The 16936-nt window shown below is 47.2% G+C and overlaps 1 protein-coding gene across 8 annotated transcripts; it reads left to right on the top strand.

Moving 5' to 3' along the window:
* The first annotated feature begins 102 nt into the window (after nucleotides 1–102).
* On the top strand, nucleotides 103–15202 carry LOC104140404 (uncharacterized). Of its 8 annotated transcripts, none has more exons than XM_068912795.1 (9): nucleotides 103–400; nucleotides 1918–2288; nucleotides 2786–2924; nucleotides 4426–4499; nucleotides 5136–5353; nucleotides 7698–7881; nucleotides 10570–10843; nucleotides 13442–13555; nucleotides 14356–15202. In XM_068912795.1, exons 7-9 carry the CDS (start codon nucleotides 10771–10773, stop codon nucleotides 14988–14990), a joined length of 822 nt encoding a protein of 273 aa, XP_068768896.1. In that variant the 5' UTR covers nucleotides 103–400; nucleotides 1918–2288; nucleotides 2786–2924; nucleotides 4426–4499; nucleotides 5136–5353; nucleotides 7698–7881; nucleotides 10570–10770; the 3' UTR covers nucleotides 14991–15202. The 8 variants fall into 8 exon arrangements, with proteins under 8 accessions (XP_068768896.1, XP_068768894.1, XP_068768895.1 ...); XM_068912793.1 differs by having other exon boundaries at nucleotides 103–489; XM_068912794.1 differs by lacking the exon at nucleotides 103–400 and having other exon boundaries at nucleotides 1827–2288; nucleotides 5139–5353.
* Nucleotides 15203–16936: the final 1734 nt, after the last annotated feature.

Below are 16936 nucleotides of genomic sequence, written 5' to 3'. Positions count from 1 at the left end.
ATTTGGGGGTTGTGCTGGTGGTGTGGGTGTATTGGGGGTTGTGCTGGTGGTGTGGGTGTGCTGATGGTGGGCCCGTGGGGGTGCAGGGCATACGGGTGCATCGCTGCGGGAGGGCGGTGTGATGGGGCGGGTGCGGGGGTGCGGCGGCGTGGGGAAGGTTTCCGACGCGGTAAGGTAGGCGCTAGTGGAGCAACGGCCTCCTTCCTGCCAGCTCCTGCGTGGTTTGGTGTAGGGGAAATAACGGGAACCAATAAACGTGCTTGCCGTTTCCTGTTTGGTGTCAGCTTGGGTGTCAAAGCGTTAAACTCTCTGTATGTCCCGCAGCGCAGGTGCTCGGCGTAGCTGTGAAGAGCTGCACAGCTGTTTGTATCGCCTCGCGTAGGAGGCAGCACAGCAAAGTGTGTGTAAATAATCTAAGAGAATGGAAGTAGACTGAAATTGCAGTTGTAAATTTAAGACATCCACGCTTATTTCCCTCTGTGCTTGCAGGTGCATTTTTTCCTCATGGTTTATTTTACACATTACCTATTGGTATGCATATTCCCTCTCAAAAAAGTATGTAAATACCAGGTAATGTAAAAATTTATAGCAAGAAAAGAATCCCCAGTTGTTCAAAAGTACAGCTGTCATGGATGAATTTGTAGTGATGGACTGACTGTCAGCTCTCAAAAATAATCAGAAGTCTTAAAGCTTAAAAAAAAAACTTTTCCACCAAAATTGGAAATATTGAGACCTTCCTCAGACTGAAATCGGTAGCACACTAATCTTACCTACGGTACCAAAATAATTACAGTTATAGAAATGTAAATATTTGTTCTTTTATTGTCTGTAAATATTTTTGTTGTCTGATCTAGTATACCTGAAATACAAAAATAAAGTTGTTGCAGTTCCAATCTTAATAAGCTGTGTGTCTCTTTGCTGCAAGCCTCTCAGGATTCCTGAATCTCATTGTGTGGCTTAGGAAATATAGGAAATATTTGAAGCCAGTGTTCCTTAAATTTAACGTGTCAGCTTGATCAGTTACAACGTCTAGAATATTCAAAATGATTTGTCCATTGTTCATTAGACCTTTTTACCCTTGTACATTGGTTAACGTGAAGCTTTTTCTGTTGGGTCAGGTGGATGAAAATTTAAGAGGCAGATTTGCTGTTTTGTTGGTAAAATTTGTTACTTCCAAAAAGATTATAAGATAAAAACCGGCGAATTGGGTTTGCCAAAATGCGTTGTGTTAGGGCAGTTCGGTGTCTCTTGTTCAAAGAGTAACTAATCTAAAGGATGATGGAGATAATACTCGATGAGTATAGAGAGTGTGTTCAAGCAGTCATTTTCAGTATATCACCAAGTGTTTGTCCGTAGTGACCTAGGCGTACCTGATTGTGTCTCAGCGTAAGAGAGGAAACAAGATCATCTTTTGACGTTTCTTTCAGCGTTATAACACGTCAACTTACGAGTGTGATCCCCTTAGTATGCTTGGTTTGAATCGTCCATTGTAACTGTCGGTGTAGTGCTAAATAGCACTTGGCACCTTTGTGAGATCAGGACTTGCTGGTTAGTGTTTATTGCTGAGGAGGGAGGCTATGTGGCTCATCTTCTGTTCGTGTAGTACAAGAGACTCCTGCTTTTGTGGCCTCTTTCCTGCTACTTTAACTGTGGCTGCATTGACCGTGAATGAGATCAGGCTGTTATATAAATTAAACCTGTGGACATGTGGCCATTGAAGTCATCGTTAGTGTTGCCATGGCTTCATTTTCATCAGTGTTGGAATTTTTATGGGCAATTTTGGTTGTTCCCAATCATTAGGAATTTTATTTCCACAATATATGACTATATGAAGAAATTCTATTCTTCCTGAGTACCTAATAACTCAGTTGTTGCCGTTTCATTGATTTTGTTTTCTTTTCCGTGATAAATCAACAGAAGTGGATTTGTAGAGGAAGAGGAGAGGATACTGGCTGTACACGAATCTGATTGGAGTTGTCCTCAAACATTTGCGAACGAAATAGACTAGTAGTTGCTGCAGTGTGAAAGGAAGAAATATAATGCCTTGGGGAATGTGAGTGGGACTTGAAGACTCGTGTGCTGTAAGGACATGCTCAGTTACCAGTAATATGTTCTCCATCACAGATGTGACTTTGTTCCTTGTCCTCTAGTGGTGTATTGTGTTGTGTGTCTGAGTTAAAAGAGCAGCTTTCATTTCTGCACCAAATCCCACTTGAACAGGAAACTCAAGAGGGCTCAGGGTCTCCTGTTGCTGCAGACTGCTCAGATCATGCAGTTTTTGCATTTGGGTGAGTCCTCATTAAGCATTTACCCATTTGGTTTACTTATTTCTCTTTTTTAGGTCAGCACCCAGCCTGAGGAGGCTGGGAACAAAGGAGGGACAGGCTATGTCTCTCAGTAAGTCAAATTTCTGGCAATGCCATTGCTATAGTATCAGCAAAAATCATTTGACTGCTAGCGAAGCATGTTCTTGGCTTTAAGTTCCATGGGGTAAATTATTAATCATCTGAATAGCTGTAAACCTTGGAGGAGACTGGAATTCTTTCTTAAAAGCAAACCAAAGGAGAAAATCTCCTTGAATACATATCTTTGTTAGTATTGTTTTCTGTATTAATTATATTCGGGGAGTACTCGTAATCTTGCAAACCTGTGTTCAAAAACTGGCCATCTACATCTGTTTAAAGTGAGGTTCTACAAAATGAGATCCAGGCCTGAGAGTTTGCCCTGAATCCGGTGTTATTCAGTGTGAGTGCTAGTAATTAGGAGAAGAAAATCACTTTTGCAGCTATGAAGAGAGGAGTAAATGGCTACCTGATGGCACAGCAGAGAGATGGTGGTGCTATGGATCGTGAAACGAATGGGAGGCAACAACATGTTGCTGTGGCAAAAACAGGCAGAAGATGTTTTGAGGCACAGCATTATAGGTAAGGCATGTGAGATAAATATTTTATAGATCTCTGAACTTCAGATGGGGAACTGCGTCTGGCTTGGAGGACACACTTAAGTGAGGACATACACAAAACTGGACATTGCCCAGAGGAGAGTGAAAATGAAAATAGATATAAAAACTTAGGGAGAAAGCTTAAAAGAATGCTTTTGTTTAACCTAGATAGAGCTAGATGAAGAGGGGACGTAACAGCAGGATTCATTTCTGAAAGCTTGTTGCAGACAGGACAGTAGTCAATTGCTCTTCGTATCCACCTATGAAAGGACAAGAAATAGTTGTATTAATTTGAATCAAGCAAGATTTACATTACCTGTGGAAAAAAGCTTTCTTATTAAAAGAACAGTAAAATATTGGAACAAATTCTCAATAAAGGAGTCCCTGTCTTTGGGGAGATAGGCATATCTTTTTATGAGCAGGTCAAAACAATATCTATCAGAGATGACCTAAATATATTCCTTTTTACTTTAGAAAGGAAGGACTGATGAGATGACTTGATCGTCTCTCTTCCAGCTCCACATTTTCTTAATGATAAATTTTCCATGATTCTATGAAGTAGATACCCATGACAAAACATTCCATCTTGCAGATATCTGCCAAACATATGAACAATGATTTTATAGCTAAGGTTACTTTAGTTCTTTTTTGATTCTGGAATGGATTCACAAAGAGACAGTGGTTAAGTCATTTCTGTTCTTCAGTGTCCTGAATATGTGGAGGTTTGTGAAGCAGGCAGGCTTTCTGGCAGTATTGGAAAGCTTGTTGAACCCAATGCAAAACTGTGATTTTTGCAATGAGATTCTTACAGCCAAACCTTTGTTATCGCATGTGGATCTTCACTGAAGGTGTTAGGGGTCTGTCTGTATGTGTCGTTGCAGCCTTGTGGTATAAGAGAAGTAGCAAATGCAACTGCTCGGTAAGGGGAATACGATCATAGCCTGTAAATTTACATGTGTAACTTTTTGTTTTGTTTACCATCAAACACTAAAATTGTACAACGCTTCATGGAAAAACAGCTAGGGAATATAGCAGAAGAGTCTATCTTTTTGAGTAAGTACAACAGTACCATCTAGAGATAGAAGAGTGAGAGAGAAAACAAGTGGTTTAAATGTCAAGTGTCTCTTTAAAATTGATTCATGTCAGCTTTAGAAAACAATGATGATAACTCTGTAGTTTCTTTGGAACCATGGTGGGAGGATGTGAAGGTTTGCAACATGGAGGTGTAGGGGCTTATACTAATATCTGCAGACATCTACTTGTGTGATGTTAAGTAGTTTAAATGTTCAGGGGCAGAATTGGCAGAAAATCCTGAAGTGAACTTTGTTGCAGCCCTGTGGAAACAACGTTTTATGTAAATTATAGGAGGCTCCACACTGAATTACTAGGGACCTTTCTTGGTCACAACCCAGTCGTTCCAAGAAAATGCAGAGGCAGATGGAAGCCAGTGCTACTCATCACTCGGCCTTTTCTCTTACTTCCAGGTCTTTACTCGCTGTGGCTGCTCCGTTTGCAAACCCCGACAGAGGCAGCAGCGTCTGTAAGATCCCAGTGTGAGGTAAGAGCGTGCTTACCCGGTCCTAAAGCAGCAAAATACATGCTCCACTCTGGGGTTGTGGGCTGGTACAAGGTAACAATCTTGAGGAGGGGGTGAATTATCACCTGCATCCAAAAAATCATCCTTTTTTTGAAACAGATCATTTCCTTATAAATGTCCCGTGGCTAGAAAAAGCAGTGTATTCCACGTGCCACGTAGTTTGTTATTTGTAAGACAGAACGGACAACAAAGACTTGTGACAGATGCTCTTTCCATCGCTCCTAGCTAGAAGTACATGCTCGCCTACTTTATGCACTCTCAGCAAAAGCATTACAGGTCTTATGTTTGCATTCAGTTACTGTGCTTCTGGATCTTCTTTTTGGTGTTCATATGGGCAGTACTTCCTTTGCATGAAGGAGACATTTCATATGCAGACCTGCCAGCTGGGAAGTACGTGAACTGATAATGTGGCCTTTATGTGTGTAAAGATCTACCACCCATTTCTATCTTTTGAGTGGGATCATGTGGGATCATGATCATGTAAAAAATGGCAGGCATACAGTGGGAATCAGCACATCTTGCCCTCGTATTTTTGACAACGTGGTTTACTATTCTTCTCTGTTCACCCTCTGAACTAATGGGACTTCTGTTGCACAGCAGGTAATCAATGAGAGTCGTGAAAGTGAGCTGATGTGGAAGGGAGAAAACAAGACCATTTTGGATTCAGAGACCCAAAGAACGGTCCTAATGTGCACACAGCAAATCACTGGTCATTCCTGAGAGAAAGCCGGAGGACTCTGGTGCATATCGCTGCTCGGTATGGGCCAGGGTTGGATATGTCATTCAGCAGGCAGATGTCCTCCTTGCGGTGTCAGGTGAGGTAACAGGACCAAAAGTGAAATTTCATAAGCTAAATATCCTTAGCTTATGACTAAAGACTAAAGCTTATGACTACGACTAAAATATAAAGATATTTGTAAAGTCTTTAGACTTTACAAGAGGACTTCACAAAAAATGGGAGCATCGAGTGTCTGGAGCACTGAGCTTTTGCTCTCTTCCAGCACAAAATGTAGTGGTTTAAATAAAACAGTGACAATTTTGGTCAATGTCCAGAGCCAGTAGCTTGCAATTGCTTTGCTGAACTTCCCAGGCTCCTGCTTGTGACACTGAGCTCAGTCGTTACTATTCGCAGCTTACTGCAGTCTCCGTTCCCTTCCATTCTCATGCTTGAGAGAAGCAAAGATACAATACACTTGAATTACAGTTTACTTTTCCCTTGTGTCTGTAGTCAGCCATGACTGCCTGCACTGGTTGCCTGGGCTGAAGTGGTCTTCCACTGCTATGTATCCTGGGTGAAAGTGCAATCTTGCTCTGTAAAATCCAAGTCCGGATAGATGGAGCAAGACCTGTAGATTTAATCTTTCCGAGATGTTTGTTTTAGCAGAGAAACATGCTTGTAAAATACTTCTATTTCATTAATTCCCTAAATTTTAGTTAAGATTATGATTTACTAAAAGGTAAACATGTGCCAAAATGGTAGCATTTTGAAAAGCCCCTGGCTGAGTGTTTGAACTGCAGGCAGTGCACATCAAAAGCGGTGCTTTTAGTCTCCTTTGTAGGGAGTCCTCTTCAGGTGGTTAAAAGGAGCCCTGTTGTTGTTGATCAGGTCATATCAGTGAGTCACAGCTGCTCACACTTGTTGATTTGCACCCTGCACTTTTGTGAACTGTTAGTCACTTTTGAGGCAGAAAGGAAAAAGATTGGAATGTGTGGTTAAATAATAATGGACATAATTGTATAGTTACTGTTTTTAACCCCTGTAATATCTATCATCTAGAGTGTTTGGAAAACAGTCCTATCAGTATAGGACTGAGATAGATGTCACCTCCTTCGGCAGTCATATCCGGATATATCTGAGTTAGAAATCAGTGAATTCTAGTCACCAGGAGGCTGCACAAGAAATAATCTATTTGTCTGAAAACTGAGGAGGGAGCTTAGGAAGCAAAACTGTGCCTGTGCTGTAGTTTGTCCACAAAACTATGATAATTATCCCTGTTTCTGAGAAAGGTGCCTATGGATTTTCAAGGATTGATTTTCAATAAATAAATTCCAAGTCCCAGCAGCAGGCGGGCTATTCTTAGAGGTCTCCTATCAAGCGCTTGTAAGAGCTAACGGATGCCCCGGTAGCGTGGATGTAGGTGAGGAGGTTGATACTAGATGGGTGTTCTGCTACGCTGGCACAGCTTGGTTATTTTAGATCATTTGCTGGATAAGGGGAAGGGGAGTCGATGTTGCATAAACCAGCAGGATGGCACAATTAGCTCAGTGGGGTGTTCTGTTCAATGGTGATTAACGACAGCAATAACCCACGATAAGCATCTGGCTGTCAGATTAAGCCATGGAGTTGTAAAGTGTGGAATACCGGAAGTCCAACGGACACGTGCTTAGAAATAGCATCAGAGCTGAGTCACAGCCAGGAAGAGTAGAGTAAACCTATACTTAAAACCTATGTCTTGCAATGAGCCTTCTTCCCATGCAGGTTTTTCAGCACACAGGCCAGGCACCTTCCCACATCTGAGCCTGTGCCCCTTTCATTGCCTTTTACGTGATTTTTATGGCAAGCTTTTCGAAGCAGGAACTTTGCCTTTTTAGTTTTCGTGTAAAGGGGCACACATGTATTTACAATTGTAGAATAACGTCAAGCTCAAAGAGTTAATTTCACTCATCCCACAGTTGCAGGTTTAAACTTCATATGTCTCTGGATCCAGCGAGTCTGATCTATTCTTGCCTGGTGCTGCCGTGTCCTGGCCAGACCTGCCATTAAGACCTCCTGTAATACAGATTGTTGTTTGACCCATAGATAAGTCAAGATGAAATAATTAAACAGGGAAGGGAAATCTGCACAATCAAATTCTGACTAGCCCTCCAGTGCGACTTGAGAGTAACTTAATTTAAATGGGTCGATACTCACACAATTGAAGGTACTATTTAACCTGCTAGCTCAAATATATTAAACAAGTCTTTACCCTGAAATCAGATGCAGAGAAAAGAGGAAGTAAATCTGTCAGTACATTTAATTTTTCATTTACTCTCAATGTGAGTCTCTAGTGCAGGCAGGCAGTTTGGACCTGTGATTTGAAGGCTCTAGTGAGATTACAATGCTCTCTTTGCCTACAGTGAAATCTCATCCTTAAAACCCTATGACTTTTACCTTCCCAGAGTGTTCCATTGTGCATCCAGTCATTTCGACTGAGCAGACCCTTCTGGTGGATTCAGAGCAAGGAAGCAGTAGGAGCTCCGATTCCATCTGCTGCAAAGGGGAAGTGATTCCTGTGCCTATTGTCTCCTGGGTCTCTTGGCATTCAGCCTGGTGAAAGGGCTGCTCAGCATTGTTCTTAGTCTGGTGAGTCCCTGTCTCTGGCTCAAATTGCCTTGTTTTTGCCATAGGTTACACTCAGTCCATCCCAGTTCCTTTGGTGAGGCGATGGGCGGTGCAGGAGATCGGGCTGGTGTGTGTAATAGCTTCTCTCTCCGGCTCCTCCGTGCTTCTTGTTGCTGCTCCAGTGTGGGTCACCCACAGCCGCAGTCCCTCAAGGGTGCATCCTTTGTCATGAAACACTCCTGGAAGGAAGCACATCTCCAGCGATACATCTCCTCAGCCACCTCTCCTTCCATGTGTCTCCTCCGGCATCTCCGTGTGTTTCTCTGTACGTCTTTCCTCATGTGTCTCTTCCCCTCGCGGCTGCTGTTTTTTCTTCAGTATATCTTAGCAGAGGCACCGCAGGCCCCTCTGACGGGCCGCTGTTTTGGCGTGCAGTAGGTTGCTCACACTGGTTTCAGAGCTGGCTGGGACTGGCTGTAATGGGTACACAGCAGTGCGTAGCCTCCTCCTGTAAAGACACCACCTCAGTCCCCTGCTACCTGAGCGCTGCGATTTATGCCCAAAAACAGGGCTCATGAGTAAACTGATAAAGCGCTCATGCAAGTGCTGGTTGGCCACTTATGCATGCAATAATTGGGTGCTCATGCCTAAACTGTGGGCGCTCATGCGTGTCACGACTGGGTGCTCATGTATGAACTAATTTGGTGCTCATTTGTGAAGTACTTGGGTGCTCATGCCTGAACACTGTATACCCTGCAGTTTATGCTCAATAGTCTCAGCATAACTATCAGGAGTATGAGTAAAGACGGGGGTCAGGACTGCGATTTCAGAAGGAAAGCAGTTCGCAGAAACTGATCTGAGGGCACCTTAAGGTGTGTCTCTAGTTGGGTTGGGTGAATGGTTACACTGAATGCTTTCTGCTTTCCTGTATGTGTGCGTAGACCCTCTCTTTGTGTTGCACTGTGGTAACGTTGGATTCAGGGAGAGCGTAAAGGAGAAGGACCACGTGGGGAGAGAGGACCAAATTCATTTGCTGTGGCTTTGAACTCGGTGCCAAATTTGGCAGTTTCCATTAGTAAAATTGAAAAAACTGGAGCATACTGGTTATGAATGGAATTAACAAAAGAAATATTGGATGTAGAGCCAGTTTTTTGAATACTGGATGTGCAAAAATCTGCAAATAGCAGCTTGTGTTTGAAACAGTAGCATTAGGAACAAAGGGAATTTACATTTGGAATAGGGGAATTAGCCAGCAATGCTGCCTGGATGAATACAAATTTTCGTCTGCAAATATGTATACCTTAATTTCAAAGATGATGCAGCCAGCTGAGATGACCCTTAAAGCTGACGTTATAATTCAGGAGCTAGCTGCACGCTTTAATGGATTTCTTTTCAGGCAGTGGTTGGTGTGAAGGAACAGAGAAGGGAAAGGTTGAGGTAAGACTTCTGAGGCAGATATGTGAAGATGATGGCAGATATCTTTTCAGAAGACAGGAAGTGGGGAACGACATGGAATTTTTTTGCAGGGATCAAAAGTGGCCGTATTTGCAGCTTGAACTTGCAGCACTGTAAGTTGGATTAGAGTTCAAATGAATCAAAAACCTTTGAGAGACCTGCAGCCTTCAAACCACACCCAAAGCAACTTTATGTAACAACTCTACCTGTTCTTCATGCCTCTTTCTTCCCCTTTGCCTCCCACTCTTTGAAATTTCTATTCGATGGGTCTTGGTTTTGCTTATATTGTAAGGGCAAGGACTAGCTTTTGTGTTTGGGCAGAATCTAGCCTAGCAGCCCAGTGCACCTTACTGCAATACAGATAATCTCTGCTATTAATCAAAGTTCCCACAATTTCCTGAAGCATCTGCTTTCCGAGCAATGACGGGTTGTTGCTGTATGTTCTTTCAGAAGACGCCCTGTCTTCCAGAATATCTCAGTTGAGAGCTCTAGTCTTAAAAAAAATGCGTCAAATTTTTCCATCTACGTGAGTGAATCATACCCACTCTCCCTCAGTTTTAAGATGAAAGTGGTGTGAAGCAGGTCATGCTGCAGTATGAGAAGTCATCTCTCTGCCCAGAAACATTTATTGTTGCTATTTTTTTAAGTATAAGAATTTACAAAACTGATGATACAAGATCTGTGCACATTTAAGTGGTATGTTTCTCTAAGGCAGTGAGATAGAAGAGGAGGATACCATTCTAAACTGCTTTGTCGCTGGGTTAGCACTTTTTCTTTCCTACAGTGTGATTTCCACTTTCTCTGCAAATCTCAATAAAGCAATTACCCTGAAAGCGTATTCTTTCACATACTTTCAAAAATGCTTGCTAGGAATTAGGAAAATACACCCACTCTTTTGGCATTACAAATGCCTTATGAAGGATTATGAACTCTTGGGTGAGGAACTGACCAAAATGACCAGGAGGAAAAGAACACAGTTTGGATAATATGCATGGGAAATTTGCCTTTTTGAGCCCTGTATCTTAGGGAGACGCTGGCAGAGTCCTCTGTGTTAGGACCTGAGAAAAATTGTCACCAGAATGCTTTTGGGTGTCAGAGTACAGAGGGGATCAGTCACAGCCATATGCAAGTACAGGTCAGTGGGGATTCCCATAGAAGAGCAGTGGTAAAGAATTTGGAAGTTACTGTCTTCCTTTGTACATTCAGGCTTTTCAGTTTCCTCCTTCTGCTTCTTAATTTTGTCTTCCATGGCAGCGTGTAACAGCTCTGAATCCTGCTCATGTAGTCGTCGTGAGTGGAGAAAGATCGCTGGAGTGGCTTTTTAGAGAACAGAATTACAATAAGACGTGGGAGGTTCTTACAAGTCACCTGTGAGCTGCTTCCTCCTGAACCACGTCTCCTGGGAGGAACTTTAAATTGCCGTCTGGCTTAGCCTGGGCAATTCATACCTGCAGTATGAAGTCAAGAAGCATCTTCCTGCTGGGGCTCCTCACCCTGTGGGCAGAACTGCAGGCTGCACCCACAAAAGGCAAGTAGGGGCGTGTTTGAAACACCCGCCCTTTGTAGATTTTAGAGTATTTTTTATAATTTCAGTGATATGTGTTTCAGTGTCTGTTTTAATTCTTATATTTGTGAAAGATTTCTGTGAAAGGTTGTGACCCTTGTGGGTTTTAGCCCTTATTTAATGTTCTTTGAGTTCTGCAGAATGTTAAAAATCAAGCAAATGCCATTAAGAATGCCGTCTTTGTGGCATCTTTCTGCCACAAAAAATTTTTTTCACCTTCTTTAACTTCCTTTGGAAGTCATTTGTTCTGGTGCCATCCACTATGACCAGGGTTTCGCTTGCCCTGAGCACAGCAATGATGTAAGCCTGATTTTTCTCACTGGCCCTTGCAGCTGATGGTCAGAGTGGGTTTCTGGTATTGCATGGTATCAGGAGGTTTTTCTCCCTGAGACTTTTTTCTCTCGAGGCAGAGCTCCTGTCTGTGTCTGCAGGTGAGCATGGGGAGCGTCTAGACTAAGGAGCGAGGGACAGAGACTGCAACGGTACCAAAAATACAGGCCTAGAGATGCTTGGGAGGTGGGCCATTTGTCTAATTAGTGACTGGAGCAGAGACCAGTAGAAATGTCTCCCTCGTCAGAGCCCAGGAGTGCTGTGGGCAGGTCCAAAACAGGGGCCAGACAAGAAATGATTTTCTCTCTAGCAGGAAGTGCTTGGGAAGGACTGTGCTGGCTGGACAGAGCAACTTCCAGCCTGAGGAGCAGGTCCTTACGTGAGGGTGGCTGCGAGCTTTGTGAGGGCTGATTTGCTCTGGGCAAATGAAAATATGCAGATTGTTAAAGCCTGAATTCCAGCAGGTTAAATTCTGGGGCGTCGTCCACATTTGTGTACCTTGGACACCAACCACAGCTCAGCCTTACATTTGTCGTCTGTGCGTGCAGCTGTCTCCTGCCCCCTTTGTTTCATGACAGATTTCATAGCTGTACTCCCTAATGACCTCTTTGGAAACAGACAGCAAACTAGAGAAGCAGGTCTGAAAGAAAGGAAACTCTCAAAAAAAATTATTTTCCCTTCCCCTATTTATTCTCGGGAAAAATTGTGAATTCTCTGAGAAATGAAGATTGCATTCTTTCAAAAGGAACGGTGAAATTGTTTTTAGAGCGATGTTTAAAATATTACTGATTCACTCTTTTCAGAATGCTTCTGTAATTGTTTCAGGTTAGGCAATTTTATTTTGAAAATTAAACTACTAGGCAATAGCATTTCCCGTGCGATGTGAGTCAGATTTGCTGTTGCTCTGTAATTCCGTGTTGGGGTCATTGCATTCTAATGAAAATGTGTCTATAGAAATATCATGGTCGTTTTCTAAATTTTTTTCTCTAGAAACTTGAGTTTCTTTTGGTCTTAGTTTATATGCTGATTTTAAGCCTGACAATATGACCGTTCTTTTGTCAGCAAGTCAGTAATGTTGGTGCCTTCTGTTTCTAACTTCTGAATACCATTCCCTGTTTTAGAGATACCGAGAGGCAAGCAGTATGTGTCAGGAACGTGCTGTGCAGTGCAGCTCTGTTTCTCATTGGGTTTACTTGTTACTGCATAGCAGGAAAGCATGTATACTTATTTCATTAATATACTTAGCAATATATTTATGCCCTGGTTAAACTAAAACATAGTGTATTTCTTAAAGATAAGTAAAATTTTTTTGCTAAAAAGTTACTGAGGTCAATATTTCAATTTTCACTTATTTCCTCTGCCCTCTCCCAAAAGCTTCCCAGAGAAAAAAACAGACAAATTTTCTTGACTTTTTTTTTGTCCATATTTTGAAAAAGTTTTGGACTTTCTTCATCTTCAATTTGGGCTCAGAAGGCTTTTTGCCTGCAGGAGGGGAGTCATCGGATGCTATGGGACCAACTGGCAGCAGATGGTGTGATTGCTGCTCGCTGGGAACGGTGGAGATGGGAGGCTAGTGGGATGTGGTGGGAGGACGTGGGCTACAGGTTACTGCAGAGCTCCCAGGGCTCTCCCTGCTCTGGACGCTGCCTCCTCTCATGGGCGAGACTTGAGGATGCCTCACTGGGAGCAACCACATGCAGCTCCCGGCCGGCTGGGACACATGCCGGCCCCAGACCGCTCTCCCCGGGTGCAGGGCTCGCGGCTGTGTCCGCAGCCGGCAGCAGGGGAAGCACCTCTCTGCAGGCACAGACGCCTGGGGGCGAAGCGCCCGTACTGGCATCTCTAAGGATCTGCCGGGCAGGATGTGGGCCGCTCATCCTGCCAGGCAGAGAGGCTGGGTGCTGCCTCTGGAGGTTGCTCTGGCTTGGCAGGTCGGCAAGTGTATGGCTGCTGTTCCCTGTGCGTTCTGCAAGGCTGCAAGTGCTTTGAGCGGCCCCGTTTCTGTGACCTGGACTGCGGCCCGGTCCAGTCAGCCTGCCTGGCCTCATGGCCCTCCCGCTCTGGCTGGGGCCGCCTGGTTCTTGCTGAAGAGCCCTGTTAGTACAGGGATCGGGTTTAGCGGCAGCGGTGGGTGCTGTGCCCCCAGCTCTGCACCTCTGCTCTGGCAGAGGGTCTGATCCTTTGTGCCCTTTGTGCTGTGCTTTCTCTAACCCCAGGCTTCTCCCTCTACAGCAGGAGTCACGTGCAAGTGTTTGCCCAAATGCAGAGATGACAGGGACTGTCCGGCTGAGCACATGTGCAGCAGCTCCCAAGGAAGACTCATCTGCAAACCTGTTACTGTTGGCGGTAAGGCCCCCTTTTGATGCCGGGATTCATTCACCACCCTGAGATGCATCTACTGGGACACACCTTCCCAAAGAGACATCGACTTGGCCCCAGGTGGACTCTTTCCTTTCTGGGCTGTACAGCAGCAGTGGGATAGATCTAGGCTGGAAAATCCACTAGGAAAAGCTCATAGGAGAGAATGCACGTGCAGCACTCTGTAACAAACTCAGCTACTGTAAGCGCAGGAAATTGTTCTGCCCTCATTGCACCAGCCGCAGTGTTAAAATACCAAGTTCAAGGGCTTGGTTCATCAAGGGGCAAATTACTGTGGGCCTTGCATGTCTAAGGAGTCCTGTACCATACTGTAGGGCACTGAGAGATAGCAGCTCCTCGGAGCAGCACGGCTGCCCGTCAGAGGGGTAACGCAGGCCGCGCAAGGGCAGAGCCCTTCCCGTGGAATAGCCATGTGTGCTCCAGCGGTTGCTCTTCAGGAGCAGAGCTGATCTCTTGGACTGCCTTCAGTGAGAAGGACACAGAGGTTAGCAGTTAGGCAGTAAATAGCAGCACTGCAGTAACTCTCCCCACCTCTGGGCAGAGGACAGGTGCCAGTCGCTTCAGCCACTGCATTTCTGCAGGGTGCGGAAAGGGCTGGAAGAGAAACGGGTCAGCAGTGTGTCTGGTGCTTGCCTCTGCCCCGGGGACAGGCAGGCAGCCCTGCACCCACAGCCTGCTGCAGAGAGGAGGCCATACCTGCCGGGACCCACTGCAGGCTGGAGGCGTGCAGCGGGCTCTGACACTCCTGTTTTCTCTTCCCGTTTTAGGGATCCCAGGAGCAGCCTCTCCTGTCCCTGCTGGTGGTGCAGAGAGACCACAGGAAGAGATGCCAGCAAGCGCTTTGCCGGGGGAAAGCCCTTCGTTAAGGGAAAAACCCGTCTCTGTTTCAAGCCCTGAGTCCAGCACAGTCACCCCAGCCAAGAAGCCAGGGTCAGGTGAACATCTGGTGTCTAAAGAGAAGCTCCCACCTGGGGAAAAGCTGGTTACTTCTGTGACACCTGCAACAGAGGAGAAACTGTCTGGGGTGAAGCCCACATCAGGGAACAAACCCACACTGGTTGAGAGACCGGAGACTGGGGGGAAGCCAGAGACTGAGGGGAAGCCAGCATCCGAGGGAAAGCCAGAGTCGGGAGAGAAGACAGAGTCTGACCAGGGTGACAGTGGAGAGGATGATGACAACGATGATGACGACGATGATGATGGTGGTGATGATGATGATGAGAAAAATCAACACAACACTTATGATTATGATGATGATGATAACAACAACTATGACTATGGGGATGATGATGACGGTGACGATGATGATGACGGTGACGATGATGACGATGGTGGTGATGACGGTGACGATGATGGTGACAACAGTGATGACAATGGCAGTGATGGCGATGATGCCTGGTGACCAATGGCCATGGGCTGTGTGTGGGGTGAGGAAAGCCTGCGGCAGGTGGGCGTGTGGGGCAGGCCAGCGGTTTGGGACAGCTGCCCTCGGCCCTCCTGCTCTGCCTCCTCCCTCTGCCTCGCTCTGCCAGGGCTGGTCCCAGGCACCAAAGTCATTTTGGGCAGGACCTTCTCTCTCTCTTAATAAATCCCCTGTTGGGCTCTTCACTTGGAGCGCAAGCTATCCCTTTTCATGGTGCCTGGCATGGCCAGGCCTTCTTCAGGGTTGTCCCAGCCATACTCTGGGGACACAGGGAGCACCCCTACTTGCTCCTGGCCAGCATGGGCTCTACAGGGTCCCAGCCCATGGCCCATGACACAGTGATGTGCTCCTGGCACACATGGGCATGAGGTGAGAGCCACATGGGCACCTCAGGCGAGTCACGTGTGTAGTACCAGCAGCATGGCATCTCCATGCTGGAAAAAGCCTTCCTGTGGAGCCCTCCATCCGACCAGCTCCCTGCAGCTCCCCAGCGTGAGTGGCTATGTGGGTGAAGCCTGCCGACCGTCCTCTGAAAGAAGCTGCCCAGGCAGGGCTTCGGTCAAGAGCTGCACGAGCTCTGCCGCCTGCGAGGTCCCGGAGTGGGCAGCTTGGCACAGGCTCTCTGCTCGGGCAGCGGGAGCTCGTGTGCCCCTCAGCCTGTGCTTGCAGCACCGTGACATGCTGGTAGCAGGGTCTGGTGTTGGGGGACCGAGGCATGTGCCGTGTCAGATGGGCATCCCTTCATCAGAGCTGCGGGAAAGGCTCGGCACTGCCCTGCCCTGGGGAAGGCGTTCCCAGGGGAAGCTGCATCCGCAGGGACAGCTCTGACATGGTTCCCGTAGCCCAGGAGAGGGGATGGTTCGACATGGCTCACCAGGATCCCTCACCTCCCTCCTCCCAGCCCAGTGAAGTACCCCAAGATGAGGTTGCCCTCCGGTTTTGTGGTGGTGCGGGTGCTGGGGCTGCGTCTACTCGGCTGCAGCTGAACCCCAGTCCCTGGAGGATCTCTGCGTGGGAAGGGATGCGAGTTCCAGCTCTGAGCACATGGCATCAGATAAATCGTTCCTGGCTGCATCCAGGCTGAACTAGAAATGCCCCCAATATTTAACCACCCCCAGACAATAGGGCAGGCTGTCCGGGCGGGGGAACGAGCCCCGTTCTGCGGGGCTGGGGCAGGACTCGTGTGCAGGGCCCCGGGGAGCTGGCGGCTGCCAACCGTACAGTGCACGCTCAGCATGGGCCAAGGGAGGTGCCACCTCTGGGGATGGCACCTCTGGGGGTGCCACCTCTGGGGATGGCAGGGGCAGGACATGACTTGGATCCCAGTGTGGGCCGTCGGCTGCCATGGGGAGCTCCTTGGCTGACGGCTCCTTGGCTCCTGCACCCTAACCCCATCCCTGGTCTCTGGGCTGGGGCTGAAAGGGGTCCCGCGGAGGCAGGCGGGAGCTCGCTGGGAGACTGACACAGCGGGAGCCAGACAGTTCGTTGCAGGCTGCGTTTTACTGGTGAGGGGGCCGTGGAGATCCCCGTGCCCCAGAGCGGAGCTGGGGACGAGAGGGTGGAGGTGGTCTCAGGGGGCACGGGCGCCCGTCCTGCAGCTGATGGATCCCTCCATGGCCAACCGTCCGGTGGGCGCGGGGGGCCGCTCGCGCAGGGCCTCAAGTCTGTGTCCAGGCGGGGGCTAGGCAAAGCCTGGAGGGAGACAGGAGCAACCTGGTCCCGAGCCCTGGTCTGGCGGCGCGCGGGGCTCGGCCCTGCTGTGTGGCCCCAGGACCTGGCCCCGGCTCGGGGGGCCGTCAGGGGCCGTGTCGCGGGGAAGGAGCGGGTGAAGCCGCAGCTCGGGGCCGTGAGGTCCGGCTTGCACATCCTGCCGTGAGCGTGTCGGGACGTGCGGGGGGGAGGCAGCGCTGCCATGCGGGACACTC

The sequence above is a fragment of the Struthio camelus genome, chromosome 18 (assembly GCF_040807025.1).
Source record: "Struthio camelus isolate bStrCam1 chromosome 18, bStrCam1.hap1, whole genome shotgun sequence".
Taxonomy (NCBI): Eukaryota; Metazoa; Chordata; class Aves; order Struthioniformes; family Struthionidae; genus Struthio; species Struthio camelus.
The sequence above is the reverse complement of the archived record's forward strand: the minus strand, read 5'-3'. Positions and strand labels throughout refer to the sequence as shown.

Bases quoted from the DNA above. Each gene is read 5' to 3' on its own strand.
- LOC104140404 (XM_068912795.1), top strand. From the start codon at position 10,771: ATGAAGTCAAGAAGCATCTTCCTGCTGGGGCTCCTCACCCTGTGGGCA. The intron at 10,844-13,441 runs GCAAGTAGGGGC...CTCCCTCTACAG, and splicing joins GCAGGCTGCACCCACAAAAG to CAGGAGTCACGTGCAAGTGT. The intron at 13,556-14,355 runs GTAAGGCCCCCT...TTCCCGTTTTAG, and splicing joins CAAACCTGTTACTGTTGGCG to GGATCCCAGGAGCAGCCTCT.